Source organism: Aulonocara sp. 'chitande type north' Nkhata Bay, linkage group LG12, assembly GCF_057382095.1.
Source record: "Aulonocara sp. 'chitande type north' Nkhata Bay isolate Kocher_YH1m ecotype deep benthic linkage group LG12, A_spYH_male_GT1.1, whole genome shotgun sequence".
NCBI classification, from domain to species: domain Eukaryota; kingdom Metazoa; phylum Chordata; class Actinopteri; order Cichliformes; family Cichlidae; genus Aulonocara; species Aulonocara sp. 'chitande type north' Nkhata Bay.
In genome coordinates this window covers 9141258-9165475 of record NC_141355.1, presented here as the reverse complement: position 1 = coordinate 9165475, position 24218 = coordinate 9141258, and the positions used below count along the sequence as shown (strand labels likewise).

Here is a 24218-nt window from a genome sequence, read left to right as displayed (position 1 = left end):
AGCTGATGTAACTAGCTCCAAGCTAACTGATTTAGCTTATCTCAGCCTAACATTTTCTGTCATAAAGGACTGTGATAGGCATTGTTCAATTTTTCCTCTCTAATCTTATTACACGTAATCACCTGGCTGTTGTTTCCTATTCTGAATAAGCATTTTGTATCTTTAAACCCACAGAATTCTAAACAAGCCATTTAAATGTGTAAATCTCTAACATGTTTGTCTGCTCTTGACCATTGCTGGACCCATTTCCACAGAATATTGTGAAGGAGCTCTTTGAATCTGTTGACCTATTTTGTAGAGGCACACTGAATGTGTTGACCCATTTTGAACATGCTGTTTTTATCTGCTAACCTGTTTTGAGAAGGCCATTTTTGAAAGTGCCTCAATAAGCTGATTGACCTATAAAACAATGAATCCACAACCTGTGACCTGCGCGATGCAGCTCGTTTTCAATTCGATTCCTCATTATTATTATTAAAGTGCTCTACAAGGGCAGTGCTTGTGCAGAGCGTAACAGTGACGCTAAAAGCGGCAGTTTTACCTGAAAAAGTAAGAGCAGCCTCTGACGGAGTTGTGGTTGAAGTGTTCTGATGTTTTTTCACTGCCGTAGTCCTCACCAGGGTCTGCCCAAATCAGGTCGCACATTGGCCCGAATGCTGGAGGCTCTTTAAATCTGTCTAACTGCAGAGCACAAAATACAAACATGCTTAGCAGAGGAACTGTTTGGTTGTGACAAAGTGGCTAAAGCCACAAAGTCAAGGAAATGGACTCTCTCACATGAAAGCACTCCATTCAACTGCCTCGATGGAAATGACATGGAAGGAACTGAAAAAATGCATTTTTAACCGAACTCGCTTTGTTACACTAGTTCTGTCCCTGCTGACAGAACTAGTGTAACAAGCTGAGAAGCTTGTGAAAGGCTACAACCCATGTTAAACAATAAAAACCGATAAACAATTTCTGGCCTTTTTATTTTGACTAAAGCCCCAAGACCAAGACAGCAATATGCCAACACATCTCCTAATACTTTTTTCTATCAGACACACAAAACAGAAAACACGTCTCTAACATTTGCGATATGGTGTTATTTATTTACGTTGAACTTCGTTCTGTTCGCCCAGTAGCACTCACCCCCATCATCACTAAGTGCTAAGTGCTTAGAGCGACTGGTCCTAGCACACTTCAAATCCTGTCTCCCCCCCACCCTGGACCCCCACCAATTCGCATACCGCCGGAACAGGAGCACAGAGGATGCAGTCTCCATCGCAATGCACTCTGTCCTCTCACACCTGGACAACAACAACACCTACGCCAGAATGCTGTTTATAGACTTCAGTTCAGCATTCAATACGATCCACCCCTCACAACTCATCAGGAAACTGACAGACCTGGGTATCAGTTCCCTCATCTGCAAATGGTTACTGGACTTCCGCCCCCAACATGTCCGGCTGGATAACCGCTGCTCATCTACCATCACAATGAACACCGGTGTACCACAAGGCTGTGTGATGAGCCCTTTCCTCTACTCCCTCTTCACCCACGACTGCAGACCTGCTGATGGTTCCAACACCATCATTAAGTTTGCAGATGACACCACGGTGATTGGCCTCATCAGTGACAACGATGAGGCCGCCTACAGGGAGGAGGTGGATCGTCTGGCTGAGTGGTGCGACAGAAACAACCTGCTGCTTAACACCGAGAAGACCAAGGAGCTCATCGTGGACTACAGGAGGAATGCTGACCCACATCCACCCATCCACATTAAGGGGACGGCTGTGGAGCGTGTGAGCAGCTTCAAGTTCCTGGGAGTCCACATCTCCGAGGATCTCACCTGGACGACCAACTGCTCCAAGCTGGTCAAGAAGGCTCACCAGCGCCTCTTCTTCTTGAGGACTCTGAGGAAGAACCACCTGTCCTCAGACATCCTGGTGAACTTCTATCGCTGCACCATCGAGAGCATCCTGACCAACTGTATAACAGTCTGGTACGGGAACTGCTCTGCCTCGGACCGGAAGGCGTTGCAGAGGGTCGTGAAAACTGCCCAGCGCATCGCCGGAGCACCACTTCCTGCCATAAAAGACATCTACAGGAAGCGGTGTCTGAAAAGGGCTGGGAAAATCATCAAAGACCCCAGTCACCCATCACATGGACTCTTCACCCTCCTGCCCTCTGGGAGGCGCCACAGGAGCCTCCGGACTAAGACCACCAGGTACCGGAACAGCTTCTTCCCCACAGCTGTCAGACTCCTGAACTCTGCCTCCTGACATCTGACCCACGTTAACTCATGGACTGAACATACACACACCCACAATGGACAACTGTACCCTCAAACACAATAATAACATGGACTGAACCACCACTCACAACCACTAGCACTTTATATAGCCTCTGTAGAAACTATCTACACCCTCACTTATCTTAACTGCACTACTGTATAGCTCTGTGTAAATAATCATTCTGTACATTCGATAATCTTTAATCCTACAACTGTTTACAACTTGCATAGTTCCCATTTCTGTATAGCTGTATATCCCAGATTCTGTAAAGTTATTTATTTCATTTCATATTCTGTATAGTTTTTCATATTTATATCCTGTTCATATCCTGTACATAGCTTGTACTCACTACAGCCTGTACATACTTATAGTTATAGAATATTCACAACATACTTCATACCGTGTACATTATAACATACCATAATAGACCCATTTCTGTAATATACTCACATATCTATATTATTGCTAATATATATTGTAATATATCTATATCACTAAAGCACTTCTGGATGGATGCAAACTGCATTTCGTTGCCCTGTACCTGTGCATGTGCAATGACAATAAAGTTGAATTCTATTCTATTCTATTCTATTCACCTGGTTGTGTTTGTGGCACTCCAAAAATGTATGTTGCCAACAGGGAAGTTGCAGGGTGCCCTCTGCCAGACAAACTATGTAACGTCAACACTCAAAACACGACTGAAGAGTGTTTATCCAGAGTCCAAAAGTATTTGCCCAACGAGTATTTATAGCTTTTAACTGTCCATCTCTAACAGACTGTAAATAAGAGATCAACGTAGCTCCAAAGCTAAAAAGTGAAGCCAGTTTAAGCCTGCCTTCGTTCTATCCATCCATCCATCCATCCATCCATCCATCCATCCATTCGCTTCCGCTTATCCTTTTCATGGTCGCAGGGGGCGCTGGAGCCTATCCCAGCTGTCATAGGGCGAGAGGCGGGGTACATCCTGGACAGGTCGCCAGTCTGTCGCAGGGCCAACACACAGGGACAGACAACCATTCTGACCCCCGGCCTGATGGTGGAATTGAACTCAGGACCTTCTTGCTGTGCGCAACAGTGCTAACCACCGTGCCACCTGCCTTCGTTCTAAATATAGTAAACTAAGTTGATGACTTAATTTAGATGTTACTGTGTTTTCATGTCACCCTCTGGTGCTGTTAAATGTGCACTTTATTGTAAAACTTTTGTTTTCAATAACAGCCATATTGGTTGTCCTGCCTCAGTTTGACCAGGGCATCCATGGCACAGACAGGAAATGCCCATTCTGGATTTCAACCTGCCAACAGTGGAACAGGCTGTACATCAAAGCTAGAATCACGTGTAATGAGGCATAACGGAGTGAATGATCTGCGATTAGAGCTGACACTTTAACACATATTCTTGGAACATATAAGAGATTAACTTGAAAGGCAGATCTTGATAATGTCACAAGCCAGCGGTCGATCACTTACTTTTCTTATGTCATCTAGGCAGTTGATTTCTGGTGAGAGTCCGCCATGTACACACAGGAACTGCTGGTTGAGTAGGGCAGCGAGGGGCAGGCAGTCAAAGGCCTCCATACAGGCGTCATACACCCGTTCAGAGTATTTAATTTTACCTGCAGTAAAAATAAAGATTGGGATTCAGTCTGAGGTCATAATTACTGCCAAAGATGGCAAAAAGTCTGTTGAATTTGCTCACTACAGCAAAGGTTTGGTAGATGTGTTATGAGCGGCTAGCAGAGCTGCCCTGCCAACTGTGCCAGTGGTGATTGTTTCCAGACAGCTTCTACAGCGCCACTTGCAGAAGAATGAAAGGGTCAGATTAGGTCAGGAGGAAGTCCATGCCTTATAGAGGAGAAGCAGCCAGGACAGTACAATGCGAGTGCCAGTTTGAAGACAGTGCTACTTTAAGGTCATAAAGGGGAGTGTGGAGCTTTGAGCTTGGAAATTAAAGTTCTTTACTCTGTGAAAATGTTTTAGTAAATGAACATCTTTAATGCTTAGTTGGAATAACAATGAAACACTACTCATGGGATGAGAAACAGGAAAATGCTATTTCTGCAGTTAGCTAAAGTAAAGAGTTAATGCCGTCTTATGAATCTAGGTTAACTCTGGACTCCGCACACTAACCCATGTCTTCCCAGAAACGACGTCATGGGGCTGTAGACCATAACAGATAAGATGAGTGTGCTTGGTGATAATAAACTATGCTAAAACTGTTTATTGATGAGAACAAAGATAATGTATTCATTAAATAAAACAGGTCGTCATTGTATCGCGCTTGCTCATGAGGCTATGAGCTGCATTATATCTACCGCACAACAAAGTTGCCGTCAAATCCATTGTAGCAAGCCGCTGTTTCTGCCGCTTGTGCAAGTCTCTATGTCTGTTACTTGTCTTATTGTGTAAAAGATTACACAGAGGGAGGTTTCGACCCCTTTTTTGTGAGTGCTGATGTGGAGGTATAGTGGCGACGCCTATCATTCATGAGAATAGCTGTGGGATGTGGAGGAATCGCAGGAATAGATGCAAGGATAACAACATGGTCAACAGAGCCTTAATGCAGTAGCCAATATTCTGCCCACGTCATAACTCCGAGTTGTACACTGTGAGGATCAATCATAAAATAAGTTGTAAAATAATCCCCACTCTTGACTGTTTAATCTGAAAAAACAAAACGTTCTAATATCATTAATGCGCCACTTAAAACAATAAGGCAACATGGGTTAAAACATCGTGTGAGGCCACACTGACTTGGATTGCCACATTTTACTACTTCTACAAACCTTTCCTGTGTGTACTACAAGACAAGGCTACGAGAGAAGTGTGATCGCAGCTGCAATCAATTACTACAACAATCCCTAATCTCTCTGATTAAATTTGTTAGTGTTGAACTGATTATCGATCAACAAGCTTTTCCAATCAATAAGCTTGCCCCAACCGAACAGGTGGCAAACTGTGTGTGTGTGTTTGTGTGTACAGATGAGGTGGCATGTGGGTGGGTGTGAGCAGGGATGTAGTGAGTGAAATCTATTTGCAACTGGCAAGACATTCTTTGCCGACTGCTTTCTGAGTTTGCATGCTAATACCTCCACACTTGCTCTGCACACACACACATGCAGCTGTCACTGACTGAAATCAAAGTGTGAGTGTAACTGTCTAAATAGCATCAACAGCATGCCTCGCTGCTCTCCATGCTTCAGCAGTTTGCTGTCGGCAAGACAAACGGGACAAAGGCTTCATCTCCTCGCTGGAGATTCGCAGATGAACTGTTGCATGTTGTGACGGGACTTCCCAATTCAACGTGTTTGTGACAAATGTGTCCTACTTACGGGGCGCTAGTCATTTTACTAAAGGGGAATAGAGAAAACACTCCACTTCTCTGGCATGAAGTCTGACTTAACATAGCTATGTTTCCCAGCACTGTGTTTTCAATTCCTTATTTGTGTCTGCGGTACTTGAAAGTGAAAAGAACTATCAATGGGACTAAGGAAATACCTGCGACAGCAATCCTGCACTCACACTATTAGCACCAGACTGCACCATTATATCTGGGCTATGTGTGAAATCTGAGAGCTGACTGATACAGGTCAATTTAAAGTGGTACAGAGAGCATATGAGCCCCCTGGGCTGGTCTTCATACGGCTGAGAAAAGCAGCACACTTACATTCCTGTTTGAAGGTGAAATACTCGGTGAGGTGCCGGCACTCGTGGTTCCCACGCAGCAGGAAGAGTGTGGTGGGGTGGTTGATCTTGAGAGACCAGAGGTAGAGAACGCACTGAGAGGAGAGACGGCAAGAGAGAAATGTGAGAAAGGTCAGAGACGTGTGCTCATAATTCTATTCAAACATATTCAGTGTTCTCCACACACAGGCTTCCCTCACCACTGTCATCAAGAGCTGTTCGAGGGGGAACTGTTGAGCTGCTCTTTCAAAGGTTTTAAGGTATGGACCTTACTATGTAAAGTCCCAGGAACTGATTTTTGGTTTAATTTCACACTATATAAAAAGCAAAAACAATATTTATGTTAATTAAATGTGTTATCTCTCTACATATGAACTAGATTTAATCATCTCTTGAATATGTTGACATTTTTACAACAAGCGTATTAGCATCCCAGATGACCCTCTCAAAGGCAGCAAAAGGCCCCGCTTTCCAACACAATTCACATTGTGTGAGTATTGAAACATTGTTACTATTGTAAAACAGTGTTCCAAAATGTTGCTACTATTAACATTTTCATATTTTAGAGCCACCGGAGATACAAAGGAGACATTACCGGTACTTATTGCACACAGACTTTATTTTGGCTGGCCACCCGGCCTTAATCAATTATCCAGTTCAGGATCATGGGAAGGGAGTATCCCAGGTGACATAAGGTGAGAGGCGGGGTGCATCCTGGAAAGATCTATCATAGTATTAACACTAAGTAATAGACAACCATTCAGACTCACAGTTACACCTATGACTAATTTAGAATTACCAATTAACCTGACCTGTGTGCCTTTGCACGGTGGGAGGAAACCAGAGTACCCAGAGGGAATTCACACAGCCAAAGGGAGAACATGCATACAAGCCCCAACTAGCCAATGGACTCATGTCCCATGGAAGGACTTCAACGCCACTGCCTTGGACTGCAGCTCGCAATGGTACTCCTTCTGCTCTGGAGATCTGCTGCAAGATGCAGGCTGACTCTAAGCAGAAACAGCGGGTAGCTGAAGAGAGCTGGTTCATGTCTTAAGCCAACCTCACTTACAGATTGGTTACAGAACAGAACAAGGACTACTTTGCCAGCTGCAGTCCAAGACGATGGAAGGCCTCCAGGTGGACTCAGGGTGAGAGATGCCCTTATTATGTTCTTGCAGCAAGATACATCATATTTTTAGTTCCCTTAGAATGTGTGCATCTCCTTTAATGATAGACAACCCGTATACCCCTCCATACTGAACAATAATGTTTAGTGAAGCATACTCATATTAGAAACGCTAGAAACAGCAAATGTTGGAATAATTACTCAGGCAATTATCTATCACTCCATCCATCCCTGCTCTTAAAATGAATGTGCACTCTCAACCTTTGACCACTTTTGATCACAAGGTAGTTGCACAGGCCGCATGGTGGGAGACAACCTGTCTGCAAACAATCACAGACTAACTACAAACACTCTCAGACAGATTGGTGAAGGTTTCCAAATAACTGCTGCTTAATTTATAAACACAATGTGTCTCACTGCAACGCAAGGCTCAAACAGACTGGTTGCCATCTGGTTATATTCCTATATAAAAGTAAGGTATGAGTGCTTATGTCATTTTGCAGTTAAATTCCTGTCCTGTAGAAACTGCTACAACTGCTATTTGCTTTCTGCCACATGAAGCTCCAAACACACATTAACCATCATACGCCAAACAACAGTTTGTTTTTCCCTTTGCTAACCAAATATTAGAAGCAGTGGGATGGGTTTCGTGTGACTACATTACTGGTTCTAATTTTAAAAGAACAGAACAGCATTTACAATCCAAATCCAAACATGCTTTCTCTTCAGTTCATGCACTGTTCAATAGCTGCTGCTTGACACTCTCAACATGCTTTTTTAACATGTGCAAACCATGGCCCGCTATCGATGCAACGAGATGCCAAGGTAACCAGAGCCTGCAGGTGTGTGTTCACGCAATGTCGAAATAAGGTGGTGGTGGTGGTGGGTGCACCCATCTCATCTTATACACATTGATCACTGAGAGGAATATCAGACTGTGAAGTGCAGGTAAATGTGTTGAGGGGGCTGTCGGTGTGACTTGCTCTCTCTTATGTGCGGAGGCGTAGGAAAGGACATGGCTCTGAGTGGCTTGAAGCTGACATGGGTTTTAATGAGAGCTCTCTGCACTCTTTCAGCCAGCTACTCACGAGCGGGGAAAAGAAGACAAAGAAAGGGGCATGGAGCTTTGTGTGGCAGACATGAACACTGGCTACCTTCACCTCATCTCCCACAAACACACACACACACACTCTCTTCAGCCTGTGCATGGTTTATGTAGGGGTGGAGCTGGGGCTTGGACGGTTTGTCCAAAGAAACACTTGCTTGGATCCAAGAGAATTCACTAAGTGAATAAAGAAATACACAGAATAAAACAGGTTGTGCACACACAATGAATTTAGACTTTGGCAAATTGCTGGCCTGCAGTGGTAACGCACTGCTTCAAGAGGCTGCGGTGACTCTTTATGTTACCTAGGTAACCACATCCTGATATCCATTTTCCTATATCTGCCTTATGCATTACTGAAGTGGCCTAAAAAAACACTAGCCCTGCTAGTGAGATCAAATGGCTGCAAATCTATAGGTTTTACACTTCAGTGCCGTTTCATGGTGACTTTAGGCTGCTTCCTCTCATGTGTAGAAACAATGACACATTTCAGAGATCTTAATCACTATTTTAACAAATCAATAGCTGCCAATTAATGATTATTTTATATTTGTAATAATCTACCTCAATCAAAAGTCTTTAAGAGAAAAAAAACCAGACCATCTAATCTCAAATTTTTGAGAAAAATCATCAGAATTTAGAAGGTGAAATTGGAAGTTCTTTTTTTTTTTAATTCACTTAAATTATTAATTTATTAAAAAAGAAAAAAAACTGTTTTACCTTAGAATGACTGACTGATCCACTGTTTTAGCTCTAGACGAATTAAGAAAAATGCAATTACGAAGTTGCTCAACTCAATTTTTTCTAACAAAAGGGACAACTTCTGGGATTAAAAAAAAATGAACCCATCAACTAACAGAAACTGCAATTTCTCTACTGACCCTTTGAGGCTGTCTGTAAAAATCAAGTGAATTTTCATAGACTTAATATACATAAACAGACAATTTAAAAGCATATTTTCAGTCTTGTATATAAGAAAAATGGTTTTGGCAACTGTCTTATTTGGACCATATGGATCAGAGTCCAAACTGGTGAGTTCACAGCAACTGTGTCCATCTTTTATCTTTGAATTCAACTCGATGCAAAGCTTCTACTACTAGCTTTGTATGATTCCCAGTCTAAAATAACGCTTGTTTATCTCATCCTTGGTGAAGCCCCCTAGTTATTCCGCTGTCCCTCTTCTTCTAACTTTAACCCAGCTTTCTTTTGATTGGCTGTCACTTATAAACAGAAAGCTTGAACAGCAGATGGGTGGCGCTTCTGAGTTGTGTGCCTGGGATGACCATAATAGTGATAGTGTCCCTCATGGACATAGAGCCAAGATTACAAACACTGCCTGAAACTGAGCATTCAGAGCAGTCTGAAGCCTGAGTTTTCAGCTCACACAGATTACTTGTACATACACTGACTACATTTAATCTTTTGCTCATGTGCTCATGAGCATCATCATCGAAACAGTATATAAAAATACAGCAAACAATAACAAAAACCAAATTGTGCTATTCCTGTATGTGTGCTCCAAAGCTAATCCAGTGTCTGGTACTGTTAAAAAAACTATCCTGGCAGCTTATTGGATTGGTTTCCCCTCAGCAGCATTTTTAATTATATCCTAATAATTGCCTGGCTGCATATTATGTGTGTATCCCATTACTTTTAATTAGTTGCTGCATGTTAGTTGTGGACTACTTTGTGACCCCAGCCAGCCACAGTAGGTTGTGGAGTTTTAGAACCACAAGAAGCATACCCAAACAAATCAAGCTGATTCTTAAGAGATGCCACTGTTTCTAGAAAAATGTGGTGAAAAAATATAAGCGTCTTTAGTAAAAACAAATCTATCTTCATCATCAAGAGCCTTTCATTCCCTTTGCTACTTCTCTGCCCTTTTTTCATCTGTGACATTTCACCCACCTCAGGCAATAACCCAGGGCCATCAAAAGACCCCAGAGGAGGCTCAAAATGTTAGCATACGTCCTAGTTGACTCTTACATAGCTTTCATTTTCTGCTTTTTCTCCACAAATATTCAAAATACTTGAAGACATGAATCAGGACTGCACACGCCCTTTAGGAAAAACAAAAAACCCCACTCATATCCATCATGTATCTACTATCAAAAGGTGCAGCGATGTCTGAAAGGCTCCCTTCAAGCACTTATGGACCAGCTTTGGGCCCCAAACAGTCACTATTTCTAGGCTCTTTTCTGTTATATAACATAACTTTTACAATTACTATGTTCTTAAGTTGTCAAATATACAAGACGCCGGGAAGAAGGAGGAAACTTAGACTCCAAAAGCCGGTCCTAGCAGGTCTGGGGCTAAGGATAGAAGTCGTCAACAACTGAAATGTCAAAATGTTATTTATATTTAAAACATCAATACTTTAGATGCTCTACGAGGACTCGTGCTCCACAGGGTGCTTAATTCAGACCAAGAAAAGTACTTACAGGAACAATCTGAAATGTGTGCTACAAGGAACCCACTGTTAATACACTAACTCATACTGAGTCTGAGTAAGTAACAGTGAAGCTTGAAATTCACACTACTCCCACAAGGTATCCATATTTTATTTATTTGGGGGTTTTTTGGTTTTTTTTTACAAATCTGGCTCTCAAGGCTATTTCACTGCCATCTGGCATAATTTCTCCCTAGTTTTTGTTACCAGCATGAGTGCTGACATACAATATTGTGCAAAAGTCTTGAGTCACCCCTCGTTTCTTAATAATGTGCTAGGAAAATGGCAAACAGCAATACAATTCACAGAAATATGTGCAAACATACATGGAAATAAAGCATATAAGACAAATGGAATATGTACAAAAAGGACATTCAAAGCTCTTCTTTGGACGCTGTCTGCCTTTTGTTTTGTTTTCTGTCAAATTTTCACGCTGTTTTAATAATGTCAAGGTCTGGGGAGGCCAATCCATGACTGACAGTGTGTTTTATGCTTTTACAGCAAGGACAGTGCTGTAAAAGGATCACTGGGATCACTGACATGCTCAAACAAAGAAGCCGTTTCCGTCAATTCTGACAAGATTAATTCAGTTCTTGTGGCATACCTCAGCCTTTTCTCCACATTTTCCTTAAGAATTTCTTCCTCACATACATTCTTCCACTGAGACCATTTCTAATGAGGCTTCAGTAAACAGTAGATGGACCAACTGAAGGGCCACATGCATCTCTCAGATCAGCTGTTCATCTGCTATAGATGGTTTTAGGTCTGCCCCTTCTTATTTCATTCTCCATGTTAGGGCAGGGCAATATGGCCAAAAATATTTATCAAAATATATATTAAAAAATTTACGATAACGATATAACTGACGATAATTGATAATTGATGTGAGACAAAATACTTTAAAACTCCGCAACTTTATTAGTGCAAAAAAACCCATCAATGTATTTTCACTTAAACAAGCAGCTGTTTTTTTATGGTTCGAGGTCAGTAAGCACAACCAGAATTCATACATAAGGCGCACCGGATTATAAGGGGCACTGTCAATTTTTCAGAAAATAAAAGGATTTTAAGAGCGACTTATTTTCCGAAAAACACTGTAATAACAACGGCCCGCTTGCATGCTCTACCAAAAGTTGTGCCAAACCAGTTCCACACCACTGACGTTGCACCATTTTTACAAACCAATTCTGATTAATCAGTTTCATTCAACGATCCGCCTTCACCCTTCTCATTCTCCGTCGCCCCCATGCTTTTTCTGCCATGTGCGTATGAAAACAAAGGCACTGCGCATGCACGTTTTACCCATATTCTATTGCGATATTTTATTTTCTTATAGTTGCCTAACATTATACCGGTATTACCGTGAACAGTATGATATGGCCCAGCCCTACTCCATGTGTCTAGTTCCCTCAAATGCACACCACGATGACACCTGCCAGGTTTCAGGCTCTTTTGGAACCACCTTCAGTGATAAATTGTCTCTTATGTGTAGACATAACACTGAGTCATCCCCTCAGTTAGATGCTTTTCTTATGCTTGATTCATATGCCACTGTTTAGTGGCTTCAAAACAAAACAAAAAAAAACCCTCACACATTCCCCTGAAAATGGTCAGATTCAACAACTGGACTGAAAATAAGCGAAAAAGCAGCCAATGTCTTAAAAAAAAAAAAAAAAAACACTTTTAAAGACCTTCAGAGAGCCTGGAGAATGATTGCTCATGACAAATTTAAAGGCTACAAGAAAGTCTGGCTCCTTGGGACCAACACATAAATAAATGCTTGTTTTTTTGTAATGTACACAAACCATTCCAAATGTGTGATTTATGTTTTACTTTAAATGGTAAATGGCCTGTATTTATATAGCGCTTTTCTAGTCCCTAAGGACCCCAAAGCGCTTTACATATCCAGTCATCCACCCATTCACACACACATTCACACACTGGTGATGGCAAGCTACATTGTAGCCACAGCCACCCTGGGGCGCACTGACAGAGGCGAGGCTGCCGGACACTGGCGCCACCGGGCCCTCTGACCACCACCAGTAGGCAACGGGTGAAGTGTCTTGCCCAAGGACACAACGACCGAGACTGTCCAAGCCGGGGCTCGAACCGGCAACCTTCCGATTACAAGGCGAACTCCTAACTCTTGAGCCACGATCGCCTTTAAACCAGCTCACCATTATAACTGCAATAAATTCAAACGCACTACAGGCACAGCCCTCCAGCCAGAGATCTTGAGAGTCGCACTGCAGCTTTCTGCTCCACTCCTCTGTCTTATTTTTAACTGTTCTAATCAGCATGTAGAAAAGTGTGCCCTTTGGAGGTGTCACTGAAATAAAAGTTAGGGCACAAAAACCCATTTGGTCAAGGAGCACTGCAGTAGTACTCACATTTTAGCAGCCTTTCTCACCATGAGCAACCATCTGAATCAAAGTGGCACTGAAACACGCTCAAGTCCAAATGCTTTTCATTACATCAGCTCTAGCCCTTTCAATGTGACTTGCAGCCAGTGGTCTTACTACAACATCATATACACTTAGAATACAAGCAGCAGTATAAGAAGCCACCAAAACATAACTAAACTAGATTTGACTTTCTGACAGTAACACTTGTGTCCAAATTGGATATAAAGACAGCTTTTTTTCTTAAACATACAAGACATACAGTTAGAATACATCAAAACATATCACACTGTTAGATAAACAATAGTAACTGATTACATTAGCATTTTTTCCCAATCCATTTATTTCCCACAAAAGAATGAGCCTGCCTAGCATTTATTAACAGCCCAGCTTAAATATCTGAAACGCTTTACTCAAAGTCGCCAGATCTGAAATCAGTCAGAAAAATGAGGAATAACCCTTCTAAAAAAAAAAAAAAAAAAACTACAAAGAAAAACCAAAACATTGTTATAAGTCTGATTATTTCTTTAAATTCATAAATTAAATCTCACTACTTAAGCTAAATGCTTTCAAATTGCTATTTTTTTGTTATTGTAAAGGACTTCTTAATCCTTAAAATTGAAACATTTAAATGCAAAAAAACATGAAAATATAAAAATTTGGAAGATAAAGAAATAACCTTTTAACACTGACACATGCCAAGATAACTGCAGATAATTTTCAAGCGTTATCTGTGAACCAAACCTATACAGCATGTTCATACAGTGTTTACTGATACCAGAGTGAAAAATATTCAAAAGAGGAAATAAATGTTTCATTATTATTAAAGTAAAAATAAAAATGACTCAAATATACTAACACAACTACTCACCTCAATACTGAAGTACCCTCGATCTACGTAGTCACCAAGGAAAAGATAGCGCGTGTTACTCGGTGAACCTCCGACTTCAAACAACTTCATAAGGTCAAAGAACTGTCCGTGTACATCTCCACATACTGCCAAAGACAGACAAACACGTTGCTCTTAATTTCTCAGTTACATATTATAGCCATATTACTTATTCTGGATATAGATGCTGCTCTTATGAAAGTAATGGCCATAAATGCAAATAGTTCAAATAGTTCTCCTAAAAGATTTTATCCTACTTGTTGTTTTGATGATGATGGTGGACAGAAAAGTCAAAAATGACCTTTACGTGTTTGGGACCAGACGATGTGGCCCACATCTACTTTAAACCATTTACTGACTCCTTGTGGCTTTTCACCAGTATACTTCTGGCAGGCTGCCACTGCTGCACCCACCAGGCTTAACAACTCTTCTGATGAAAACTCTGCTATGATCAGTGATAGTATATCTGTGACCTGTAATCCTGGAAAACATGGATTCCATAGAAATAGAATCACAGGGAGAAGGCGATCACTCAGATAAAGTAGGTATTGCTTCACTCTGAAGCTGAGAAGGGTCACTGCACTCTCCTTTTATGACACCAGCCAATGGGTTTTCTTGTTATTCCTTATCTAGTGTGACTATAGGATGCATGCTTGGTAGTCTGTGTGGTCACAGGTGTGAAAGCATGTAGATATCCACCTGGAACCTGGAACCAGGTCAACTTAGGTCAATAGCGGACGGTGAAACTAAGGTTACCAGTGGGCTCAAACCATGCTAATGTGACATCACGACTTCTGACGTGTAGGATGGTTTAATGTTGTTTCAGATATGCATGCCCGCAAGCAGGTCGGTCTTTCCATCTATTTCATATTATTGTAGGACTATAAATAATCCAGACGGCACAGGGGCGAGAAGCTGGAAAAATAAAAACCTACGTTCGCTTCATTTCCAGTTACTAAAGCTGTGCTTTTCCCTGAGTACAGACACGCACCTTTTAGATGAGGTGAGTGCATACTTAAGCATACAGATAGATGGTTACTCAGCTGTGCTGCTCTCACAGTTTCAGAGCAGTGACCAGTGCGTAAGCTATACTGTGACTTGACAAAGCCGTAGAATCCCCTCAATGAATGGAAATATATACATAGAAGGGTTATAGACACTGCAACAGATTATTAAAGATTGAGTATACTGCACGCTAAATTTTAAGCTAAGTTGTAAATGCTGATGTTTGCTTGGCACGCAAAAGGTTGCTGGTTCAACTCCAGCTGGACACACAAGGCCCTTTGGGGTTGCGTCAGAAAAGGCATCTGAGGTAAAACTCAAAACAAGCATGTGGAGCTACCTGCTGTAGTGACCACTTGTGACAAGGGAGCAGATAAAAGTCACTTCCTTTATCATAACAATACAGACTGTGGCGGTACCTTTCTAACCTTTTCAACCATTGTAGAGGTGGAGGGGGGAATTCTTTTTAAGTTGAAATTTTTTTTATTATTCACTGTCACTGAAGTCACTACTTCTGAATTATGCAGTAAATGAAAGCCACTTATCTGTGGGTTCAATGAGAACGAAACAGTAGCACAGCCAGGACTTTGTACAAATACTTCCTGCGTATTTAAAGAACAACTGACCAAGCAATACTTCTCATATCTCTTTACCTAGGACTACTCAGCTATACAAACTATATGAGCTGAATGAGCTATTCTAATCAATCACATAAACGTGCAAAGCCATATTTATCATGCTTGTCATCCCCTCCCCCAGAGTTTAGCTTTAGTAGTTTTAACAGGGTTTTGCTTCCTGAGGTTGAAAAACAAAACAGAGTATGATAGGGTCAGCTAAGGAGCTGACACTTGTCAAAGCCTGACTGACAGCCTGCGAGGCCCTCTGATCTGGTGAAAGAGTGAGGCGTCAGCCATAGAACATAAACAAGCCTGCAGTGGAATAATGCTGAAGCATCACCGAAGCAGACTTTAAACATCTGCTCAGATGTCTTCAAATAGCTTGTTTATTCTACATCCACCTGCTTTACACTACTTGACAGTGATAGTCTGTTGAACTGTGCTCTTTACTGTATGTCAAAGTTCAAAGTCAGTTACAGAGGAGCAGCACAATTTCTTAAATGGATCTAGTGTAGGGTACAGCACATGTGGGTGGGCAATATTATCGAGAGTCCGAACAGTAGACCTCCAGCTCAAGGGTAATCTGCATTTTTGTTAGATTATCCTGGAAACAGATCTGAAAAAATATGCAAGTAATACTTAAATAATGATTTCCAAATTCACTAAACACATGACACAGTCCTCCTTAAGCTCCTAATATCGAGCATCTCACCTGTAATAGGTGCCTCCACCTCCAGCATGCACTTCTCTTGACGGAGGATGTTGGCGCCGTCATTGATGATCTTGAGAGCCACGTCCTCTTCCACGCGGCCCTCCTTGACAAGGTGGTTGCGTAGCAGCTCAGCATTGGGCTTGCCATCTTCATACAGCTCTTTTATAGTCAGCTTATGTTGTGGAGGGTATGGCACAGCTGTTGATTAACAAAAACAAAAAAATCATTATGATAGTCATATTTGAGCTTAGGTTGGCAGCTGCATGACAACTGAAGGGGAGCAATGCCGTCACAGGGGAGTGAGACAATCTGTGCCAAAATTCAAACTTCTGCCTGGATTCATGACTCAGACAATTTAGAAAAATTCAAGCATGATGATGCTCATTATTTATCAATTATTATATTTGCTTGTTCTTAGCCATCCAAGATGACATCATTATGGTTCACCAATAAACATCAACAAATCCTCGATCATTCGAGAAAAACCTTCCATGGTAGGGGTGGGACCAAATCTCGATATTGTCACGGGATGTGGGGTTTCCTCCTGAATTATGATAAAAAGCTAAAAATCTGTCAAAGTCAAGCTTATAAGGGCATCGACAGTAACTAAGTTGCTGGCAACATATTCATTCGTGTTTATATAACGAATGCTGCCAAAATTGCTGCATTAAGATTATTGGCCCAGTTCATCTAAAAATCTGAAAATGTGTTCGTCTAAACATCAAAAAAAAAAAATCACTGCATCCTTAAGATGAAGTGCATTTGTGGAATTTTTACACTGATAGTGCGCATTAATTAGCATTAAGGGCGTAACCAGTGTGAAGCAAAGCAATCTGTAATGGTGTAATCTGGTTCCACTACAGCACCAGCACAGAGCTGCTAATGTCCACTTCAGACATACTAGTCTGGTAGTAATGTTGCAATATTCAAAGATTGTCCAGAAAATCAAGTGAAGTGGAAATAGATCATGATAAGAAGTTTGTTTGGATTTCTTGGTAATGATCAAGATTCCAGTCAAAAATCATTTTTCCCTTTTTTGGTTTTTAATCTCTAAGTTTTTCTTTTCCAAAGAAAAACTCCAGCATGATGCAAAGTCTGAAGGCCTGATTCTCCAGAAGAAACCACCATCACCAATTAAGGATAAACTGATTTTCACCATTTGTGAGCAGCTGCAGATTATGATTCAATCGTATTTTTATATGGAGAGAAAAAAAGGAGACGGCTTGGAGAAAAAAGAAATCATAGGACTTATTTACTATATTTGCAAAACACCAAAAATACTCTCAATGTTCATTATTGCATTCAATTAATTATTAATTACAATAGAATAGAATAGCCCTTTATTGTAATTGTACATGTACAACAAAATTGCGGGTGCACCAAACTAACTATGCCAGAATAGAATATAACTATGACTAAGTATGACTAAATAACAAACAGGAAAATATGGATAAACAAGAGCAATATATACAAAAACAATAGAAAGGCACACATTAGAGAACAAGTTGCAAAGTGAAAAGAGCAGACTTGATCTCAATAGAGTCCGTGTGTGAGTGACCTGAGTGATGAGAGTTACTGGTGAGTGGGCAGGGTGGGGTGGGGTGTGGGGGGCAGTGTTTTTTAACAGTCCGAATGGCCCAGGGGAAGAAGCTGTTTGTGAGTCTGGAGGCGTGGGACTGATCAGATGGGCAGCGTATCAAACAGCTGGTGTGCGTTAGTTCTGTTGATGTAGTTTCATAGCAGTTTTATTAGAGTTTTCACCATTTCAATAATATAGAAACAAATACAATAACGCTACCCTGATTAGTACTTGGTGACAGCGGGGAGGAAAACCTCCCTTTGAAAAGGAAGAATGCATCAGAAGAATAAGACTGTGTGGTCCCAGCAGTCCACCCTTGGATCAAAATGTTAATTTAGAAGTAGTATTGATACATAAGGACAGATTACCCCAGAAGTAACACAAAAGAAAAAAGCAGTAAAGAAAAAAAAAACCCAAAAACATTATGGATCTCAGCCTGCATTCACTTCAGCTGAAGTCATGAGGTGTGACATTTTCCTTGACTGAGCCAAGACGAAGTTACTTGCACAGAAGCAGCGACGCATACACCTACATGATGACTCCATGTAAGAGACAAACAACAAGAAGCCCTGCACCTCACTTAACCCCCCCAGCCGCACCCTCCCTCCCCCCATAAGCTGCTCCACACCACCTACACAATCCTTTTACCATCATCACTAAAGGTCAGTGCTTTTGAGGCTGAGACCTGAAAGCATCACGATCAAAACACAATTAAGTGAGTAACAAGTAAACCTGGAAAATGTATCACAGAGGCAGTGTGACAGCAATGCAGTTGGGGCATTAGCTTACCGTGTATGGAAAACAACACGTTTTAGTAATCACGGAAGCAATATTTAATCTAGCTCTCTGACAAGAGACTATAATGCAGGGAATTATATCAAAATTGCATAACTGTTTTAAAACAGTGTCCACGGTGTAGATTAGTGCTCCAACACTGGCATCATGGGTTCATAAAGCTGCAGGAGCAGATAGCTGCCGACTAATCTGCGCTAGCTCAAAACAATAGTAGAGGGAGATCCAAGCTCTCACTGCCTGGGTCTGAGAGGTAAAACGGATTATGCCTGGTACGCCCAACAACAGACCAAGCGAACACAAATGCATTATGCCACCAATTAATTATGGTGTAAAGCCACCGTCTGTATGGCATGCAAAAAGAGGTGAGCCGATCTGGGATCGTGCTGATGATAGGACCCTTCTTTTAAACCCATCCCTCACAGGAATCGTGGAAGGAGACAAACACCGGTATCAGCTAAGTGGTGCAGGCGGCAATGATCACAGAAAGGAGAGAGAGAGGAATTCTGAGAATACTGTCACACCTACACACAGTAAATCAAACTGCAAGCTGAAGAGAGAAAAAAAAAAAGGGATTCAGACTTAAGTGTGAGTGTTTTTACTAATCAGTGATGTGGTGCCTGGGGTTGCCAAATGTATTTGTCACTCAGGCTCATGCCATGAGTCTAGACTAAGAGTTTAGAGGCAGATCTGCAGATTGTTTTTTTTTTCCCCCACAAGGAAATAAGTGCCGTGTTTTTATTGCTGGTGCAATAAAGCAAGGGAATAAGTCACAAGATGTTATTTGGGCGACAAACTACTGCCTGGCCTGTAGTGGAAAAGCTCCGACTTGACTAGCCTGTGTTGAGGACAAGCTGTCATGCACTGGCTAGTGTGGTATAAATAAACAGTAAGTGCTCCCAAGCATACGAGGCACGGCCGCAAAGAGAGCTGTAAGCTGAGGTACGAGCCTTAAGAACAGATTAGGTAAAGCCTCTATTAGCAAGGGCTTCGAGATTCAGGGGCTGTTTACTTAAAAGCTTTGTCACACTGGAAGAAGGTTCCTGTACGGACAAAGCCGGCCCTGTTTAAGAAAAAAAAAAAAAATCATAAAGATACAGAATGGGCATGACATAACCTGACTGTTAAACATTTCAGGCAATAGCAGCGCTGACCACATTTACAAGCAATTGCCTGGAGGCTAGCTGGTAATCCCCCCCATTCCCCTCACATGCTGGACAATAACTTTTCTCAGTGCCAGTGGAGTGAACAAGCCATGCAGCTCAACAGGAAAGAGCCTGCTGTCCTCCAGTAATGATAATAATAGCAGTAATAATAAATTCTGGGGTTGATTTGCCTGCACGATCAAGACTGGAGCTGTCTGTTCAAACACAGATACAAATGAACCTCTGGCTGCCAGTAAACACACACACGCTAACACACACACTTACACTCTCCACTTCGTGGTGAGGGGGGGGGGGGGGGGGGGGGGGGGAAGCGAAGCAGCCCGCTCATTTACCCAGTGAAGAAAAATGTTTTGTTAAAAATAATAAGCTAATAATATAACATTAAGCTGCCACCGCCCTGAGAGTGGCTTCTTATTAGAGGCTGCCTGGCCTAATTAGCATTAATGTTTGATGAACTCTTCAAAACTACACACACACAGACGCAGGGCCGCTACTGCACCGCATCAACACCCACAGCCTGGCAGGACAACAAACGACTCAAGAAACAAAGACGCGACTATCTGCCATCCTGCCCACTGAGGATAATGTTTTGGACAGTGATATGAGCCGGCGTCTCGAATATGTTCGCTATTGTTTCAAAATCCACACAATGGGAGAGGATTGAATTACAAAGATGCGGCTGGGCAGAGATGAATGGCGTGCACTGTGGCTGCATGAATTGTCAAGTCCACTTCAGATTGCTCTAATTATCAGTGAATGCATTACCCTTCACGAGCTAAACAGGCACAGCCTGGGTTTTTAATTTCCCGTCTCAGTCACTCGATCAAGTGGGGTGGTAGTTGCATCCGCTGCCCCTGTGGCCTGTCTGATTTTATTTTAGGTGCAGGGTCAGATTTATCACGGAGCAATAATCGAGTTCGATACGCATCAAAAGTGACACGAATCTTTACGAAGGGCCAAATCTCAACTTCACTGAGGGTCTTGCGGCATCGCTCAGCTGTCAGACCCGACTCTGAGGGACGAAATACCAGGTCAAAGGAAGTTAATTGAGCTTAACTGCTGACTTACACAACCAGAGGAGCATTAGTCTCAACAGGTCTATCAGTTAAGCCCTCTTACAGTCACAGGTTAGACGGTAGACTCAAACCCATTGTTTTTGTTACTTAAAATCTGCACTAATAAGAAACCGAGCCTCACTTCAATCTACAGTCCTTCTCTCCTCCCTGTCACTGTGATGCTCTCTCTCTCTCTCCACCATGTGGCTGGCCATGTTGGGAACATCACTGGGGAGATTCTTTCCACAATTAACTCACTCTCTCCCTTCTGGCTCACACTTCAGCATTCCAGTCCCCTGGCAGGACACTCTACTAGTGCCCTTGCAGACAGCGATGTTGGCTGCTTTGGCATTAAGAAGCAAGCGGTGGTGGTTACAGGGGTGGGGTTAGACTCTCTTTCTTTGGGGGGCTACCTCAGACTTTGCTATGCCTCAGCCATCATACAGGAGACACAACAGATGTTCGCCCAGTCTGTCCAATGAGCCTGGACGATGTAAGCGTGAAGGAATCCGTCTTGTTGTCGAGCTCCACTGGTAACCTGAGCAGACCTCGGGTATTCCCAAGAGAAGGCCTCATGATTTTAGAGTTCATTCATTTGAAATATCAAGGTGACCGGAGAGGACGGCTTCTCGGCTTTGATTTGTGCCAAGCTGCGATCACTGGCATAGGTACCAGTGGCCAAGTGTGAAAATAATACTTTTATGAAATCATGATCTTGACCTGATTCAGGTTCATCCACAGATATCTGAGCATCCCCCTGATAAAACTGAAAGGCTTATGAGACTGCAATAGTACACATTAGTATTCACACACGTACTGATGATAAGGTGAGACTTTAAGTGTATATGTCGCTTTATAAAGCGTGACTTGTGTGACCAGGTATAACCATTAAGTGCAACTCTGTCATGCAACAGCCCGAGTGTGTTTAAACAAAGTTTCTTCAAACGCTACAGGTGGTTTTCTGTACCAAACGTTAGCTTCCAGTCAAATCATGCATGATGCGCTGGTACTGTGAGAGACTCTCACCTTTTACGAGCCGTTCCGTTGTGGACTGTTTCTCCGGCTTGTCTTTATCCTTTCCTGACATGTTTCCACTGAACGCTAATGTGTCGGGGCTTAAATCTCGAACACTTCTCAGCCCGCTAGTCTCAGGACCAGCTAGCACCCAAGTCTGGCCGTCACCTCCGTCTTGACTTTCGGCTGGGGGGGTGGGGGTTCAGAGGCACTACTACTTTTATGTTCGCCCTCCCTAACGAACTGTGCAGACTAGAGAACGACAGAGGTCCAGCTTTTGTTGTGGTTTGACTAGCTAATAACGTAGCTAGCTCGCAGAAACATTAACACTAGCGAATAACTATAGCACAAAGTAGGAATTTTGACACTGTCGTAGAAATACAATTAACGCAAACACTGACAAGCGCTTGATGGTCTATATTTGTCAAGTGCAGCAAATAATACCCGGTTGTTACCCAGAGGGAGGCTGCCGTTAGCAGCTAATCCGATTTAGTTACTCTTTTTCAGCTAGTTAGCCAGCTAACATCTTAACGTATTGGCAAGTCGGCGGACAGGCAAAGACAGCAGCGGAAGACTGGCGTTTCATCTTCAGTGTGCGGGGCGCTCGTTGAAGGAAACAGTGACAGCAGCACGCGAATCGCGATTATTCTGAATGCATAAAGAGCGCAAGTCCTCCCGAGATGCAGACAGCGTCTTGACAGAGTATCCTCCTCCACCTCCTCCTCCTCCTCGGATTAAACTCTAATCTGACAGTGAGTGAGGAGCAGCGGCGGGTTTCCTACAACATGGTGGAGCCCATATGACGTGACTATGGAAACGCAACACGTGATTTAAGGGTGCGTTCAAAACGACAAACCCACTTCTTCGTATTGTTCTGTTTTTTTAAAGTAACCCGCAGTTTGCTTGGTTGCTACATATAAGCGAATGGAGAGACTGCCACCAAATACCACGCCAGCTAATAACGAGTTACTATGTCAACCGTGACAATGTCTCCCTCTCGCGTTCTCCTTTGGATTGTCATTTTACTAACTGTCAATGAACGCTTCCTGTTTTATTGATTTCCAAGTTAACTAATGCAAAGTTCGATCGTATAACTGGGAAACTGGTCTTAGCTGATACTTTAGAATGTGTGATCTTATATAGAAAATTTATATATAAGAAAGGGTTTAGAATCTATAGGAAGACTTAAACATGTGAATGGTTGTTATTAAAATTTCCGATTACGAGGTAAAAGTAATCCTGTGAGCCAACTGCTCAGGCTTTAGACTGCTTTAATTGCTCAGCTCATACATTTTTTAAAAAAAACCTGAATCCAAATTATGTCAAATTGAGGGGATATGCTTATTACGGTCATTTCAGAATCCCAGCTCTTGCTGTTCAGTACAGCAACTCTGCTCTACTATCCTGCTGTTTAGACCTTCTGTTTGTTAGAAGCAGCCAATTAGAAGAAAGCTGGCTTAAGAGAGGGTGGCTTAAAAATGCTTGTTTTTGTCAATGAATAAAGAGCCTCACCCATTTAAGATAGATAAGGATTATTTTATGAATCATGTAAAGCTAGCTAAGTAGATCCACTTTAGAGATTAATAATAATGTATACTTTATTGATCCTCATGGGGAAATTCCTCTCTGCATTTAACCCATTCACTAAGTGAAGCAAGGGGAGCAGTGTGTAGGGACGGTACCTTGCTCAGGGGTACCTCAGGGTAGCCGTTCAGTGGATTCGAAACCCCCGACCTTCCGATCATGGGGCCACCACTCTACCTACTGAGCTATCCCTTCCCTTTATTTATTTAGTACCCACAGAAGTGTAACTAAAGGGTCTCATGTTTTGTTTTTTCTCAAGGAATAGCTTTGAATTCAGTAAAGGTGCACACTGTTGTGTTTCAGTGCACTTGCAGGTCCAACAAGAGACAAAGTAGGTTTTTCCATTGCATGGATTCAAAAACACCTCTTATTAATACACAACATTTATGATGTAGTAGCCTATTTAACCTAATCATATTGTAGTGGACAACCACTCTGCATGGACATATGTTTATATCAAATAAATGTAGAGTTGAATTTTAAAGACTGACAAAGCCTGGAGGCTTATTGCTCAAGAGCACTTTAAAGGAGTTAGACTTCTTTGTAATTCTTTTAAGGAAGGCATAAAGAAATGAGGGGTGGCTCAACAGTTATACTCTACAAATACATGAGCTGGGGGAAAAACAACTAAACTCTGGATTTCTGTATCTTAATCTAATTCACACTGCCATACAAAACAAAACAGAATTATATTCAGAACTGCTTTTCCCAGCCTGCACTGTGAGTAATTTACTCACTGTACTAAAAATAAATACAGCAGATTG

General features: G+C 42.0%; 1 protein-coding gene across 4 annotated transcripts in view; it reads right to left on the bottom strand.

Annotated features, from left to right (window-relative positions):
* ppp3cca (protein phosphatase 3, catalytic subunit, gamma isozyme, a) overlaps positions 1 to 22796 on the bottom strand; it is a 35033-nt gene extending 12237 nt beyond the window's left edge. Inside the window, exons 1-6 of one of the 4 annotated variants that reach the window (XR_015131756.1) lie at positions 21883 to 22796; positions 16265 to 16462; positions 13916 to 14040; positions 5943 to 6054; positions 3746 to 3891; positions 542 to 681 (exon numbers count right to left, since the gene is read on the bottom strand). Coding sequence is in view for 3 of the 4 variants with exons in the window: in XM_086313464.1 (XP_086169590.1) it covers positions 542 to 681; positions 3746 to 3891; positions 5943 to 6054; positions 13916 to 14040; positions 16265 to 16462; positions 21883 to 21943 (782 nt within the window). In the remaining variant the exon portion in view is untranslated. The remainder of the gene's footprint in view (positions 1 to 541; positions 682 to 3745; positions 3892 to 5942; positions 6055 to 13915; positions 14041 to 16264; positions 16463 to 21882) is intronic. The other 3 variants (XM_086313464.1, XM_086313461.1, XM_086313462.1) reach the window with 3 other exon arrangements.
* Between the last annotated feature and the right edge of the window lie 1422 nt (positions 22797 to 24218).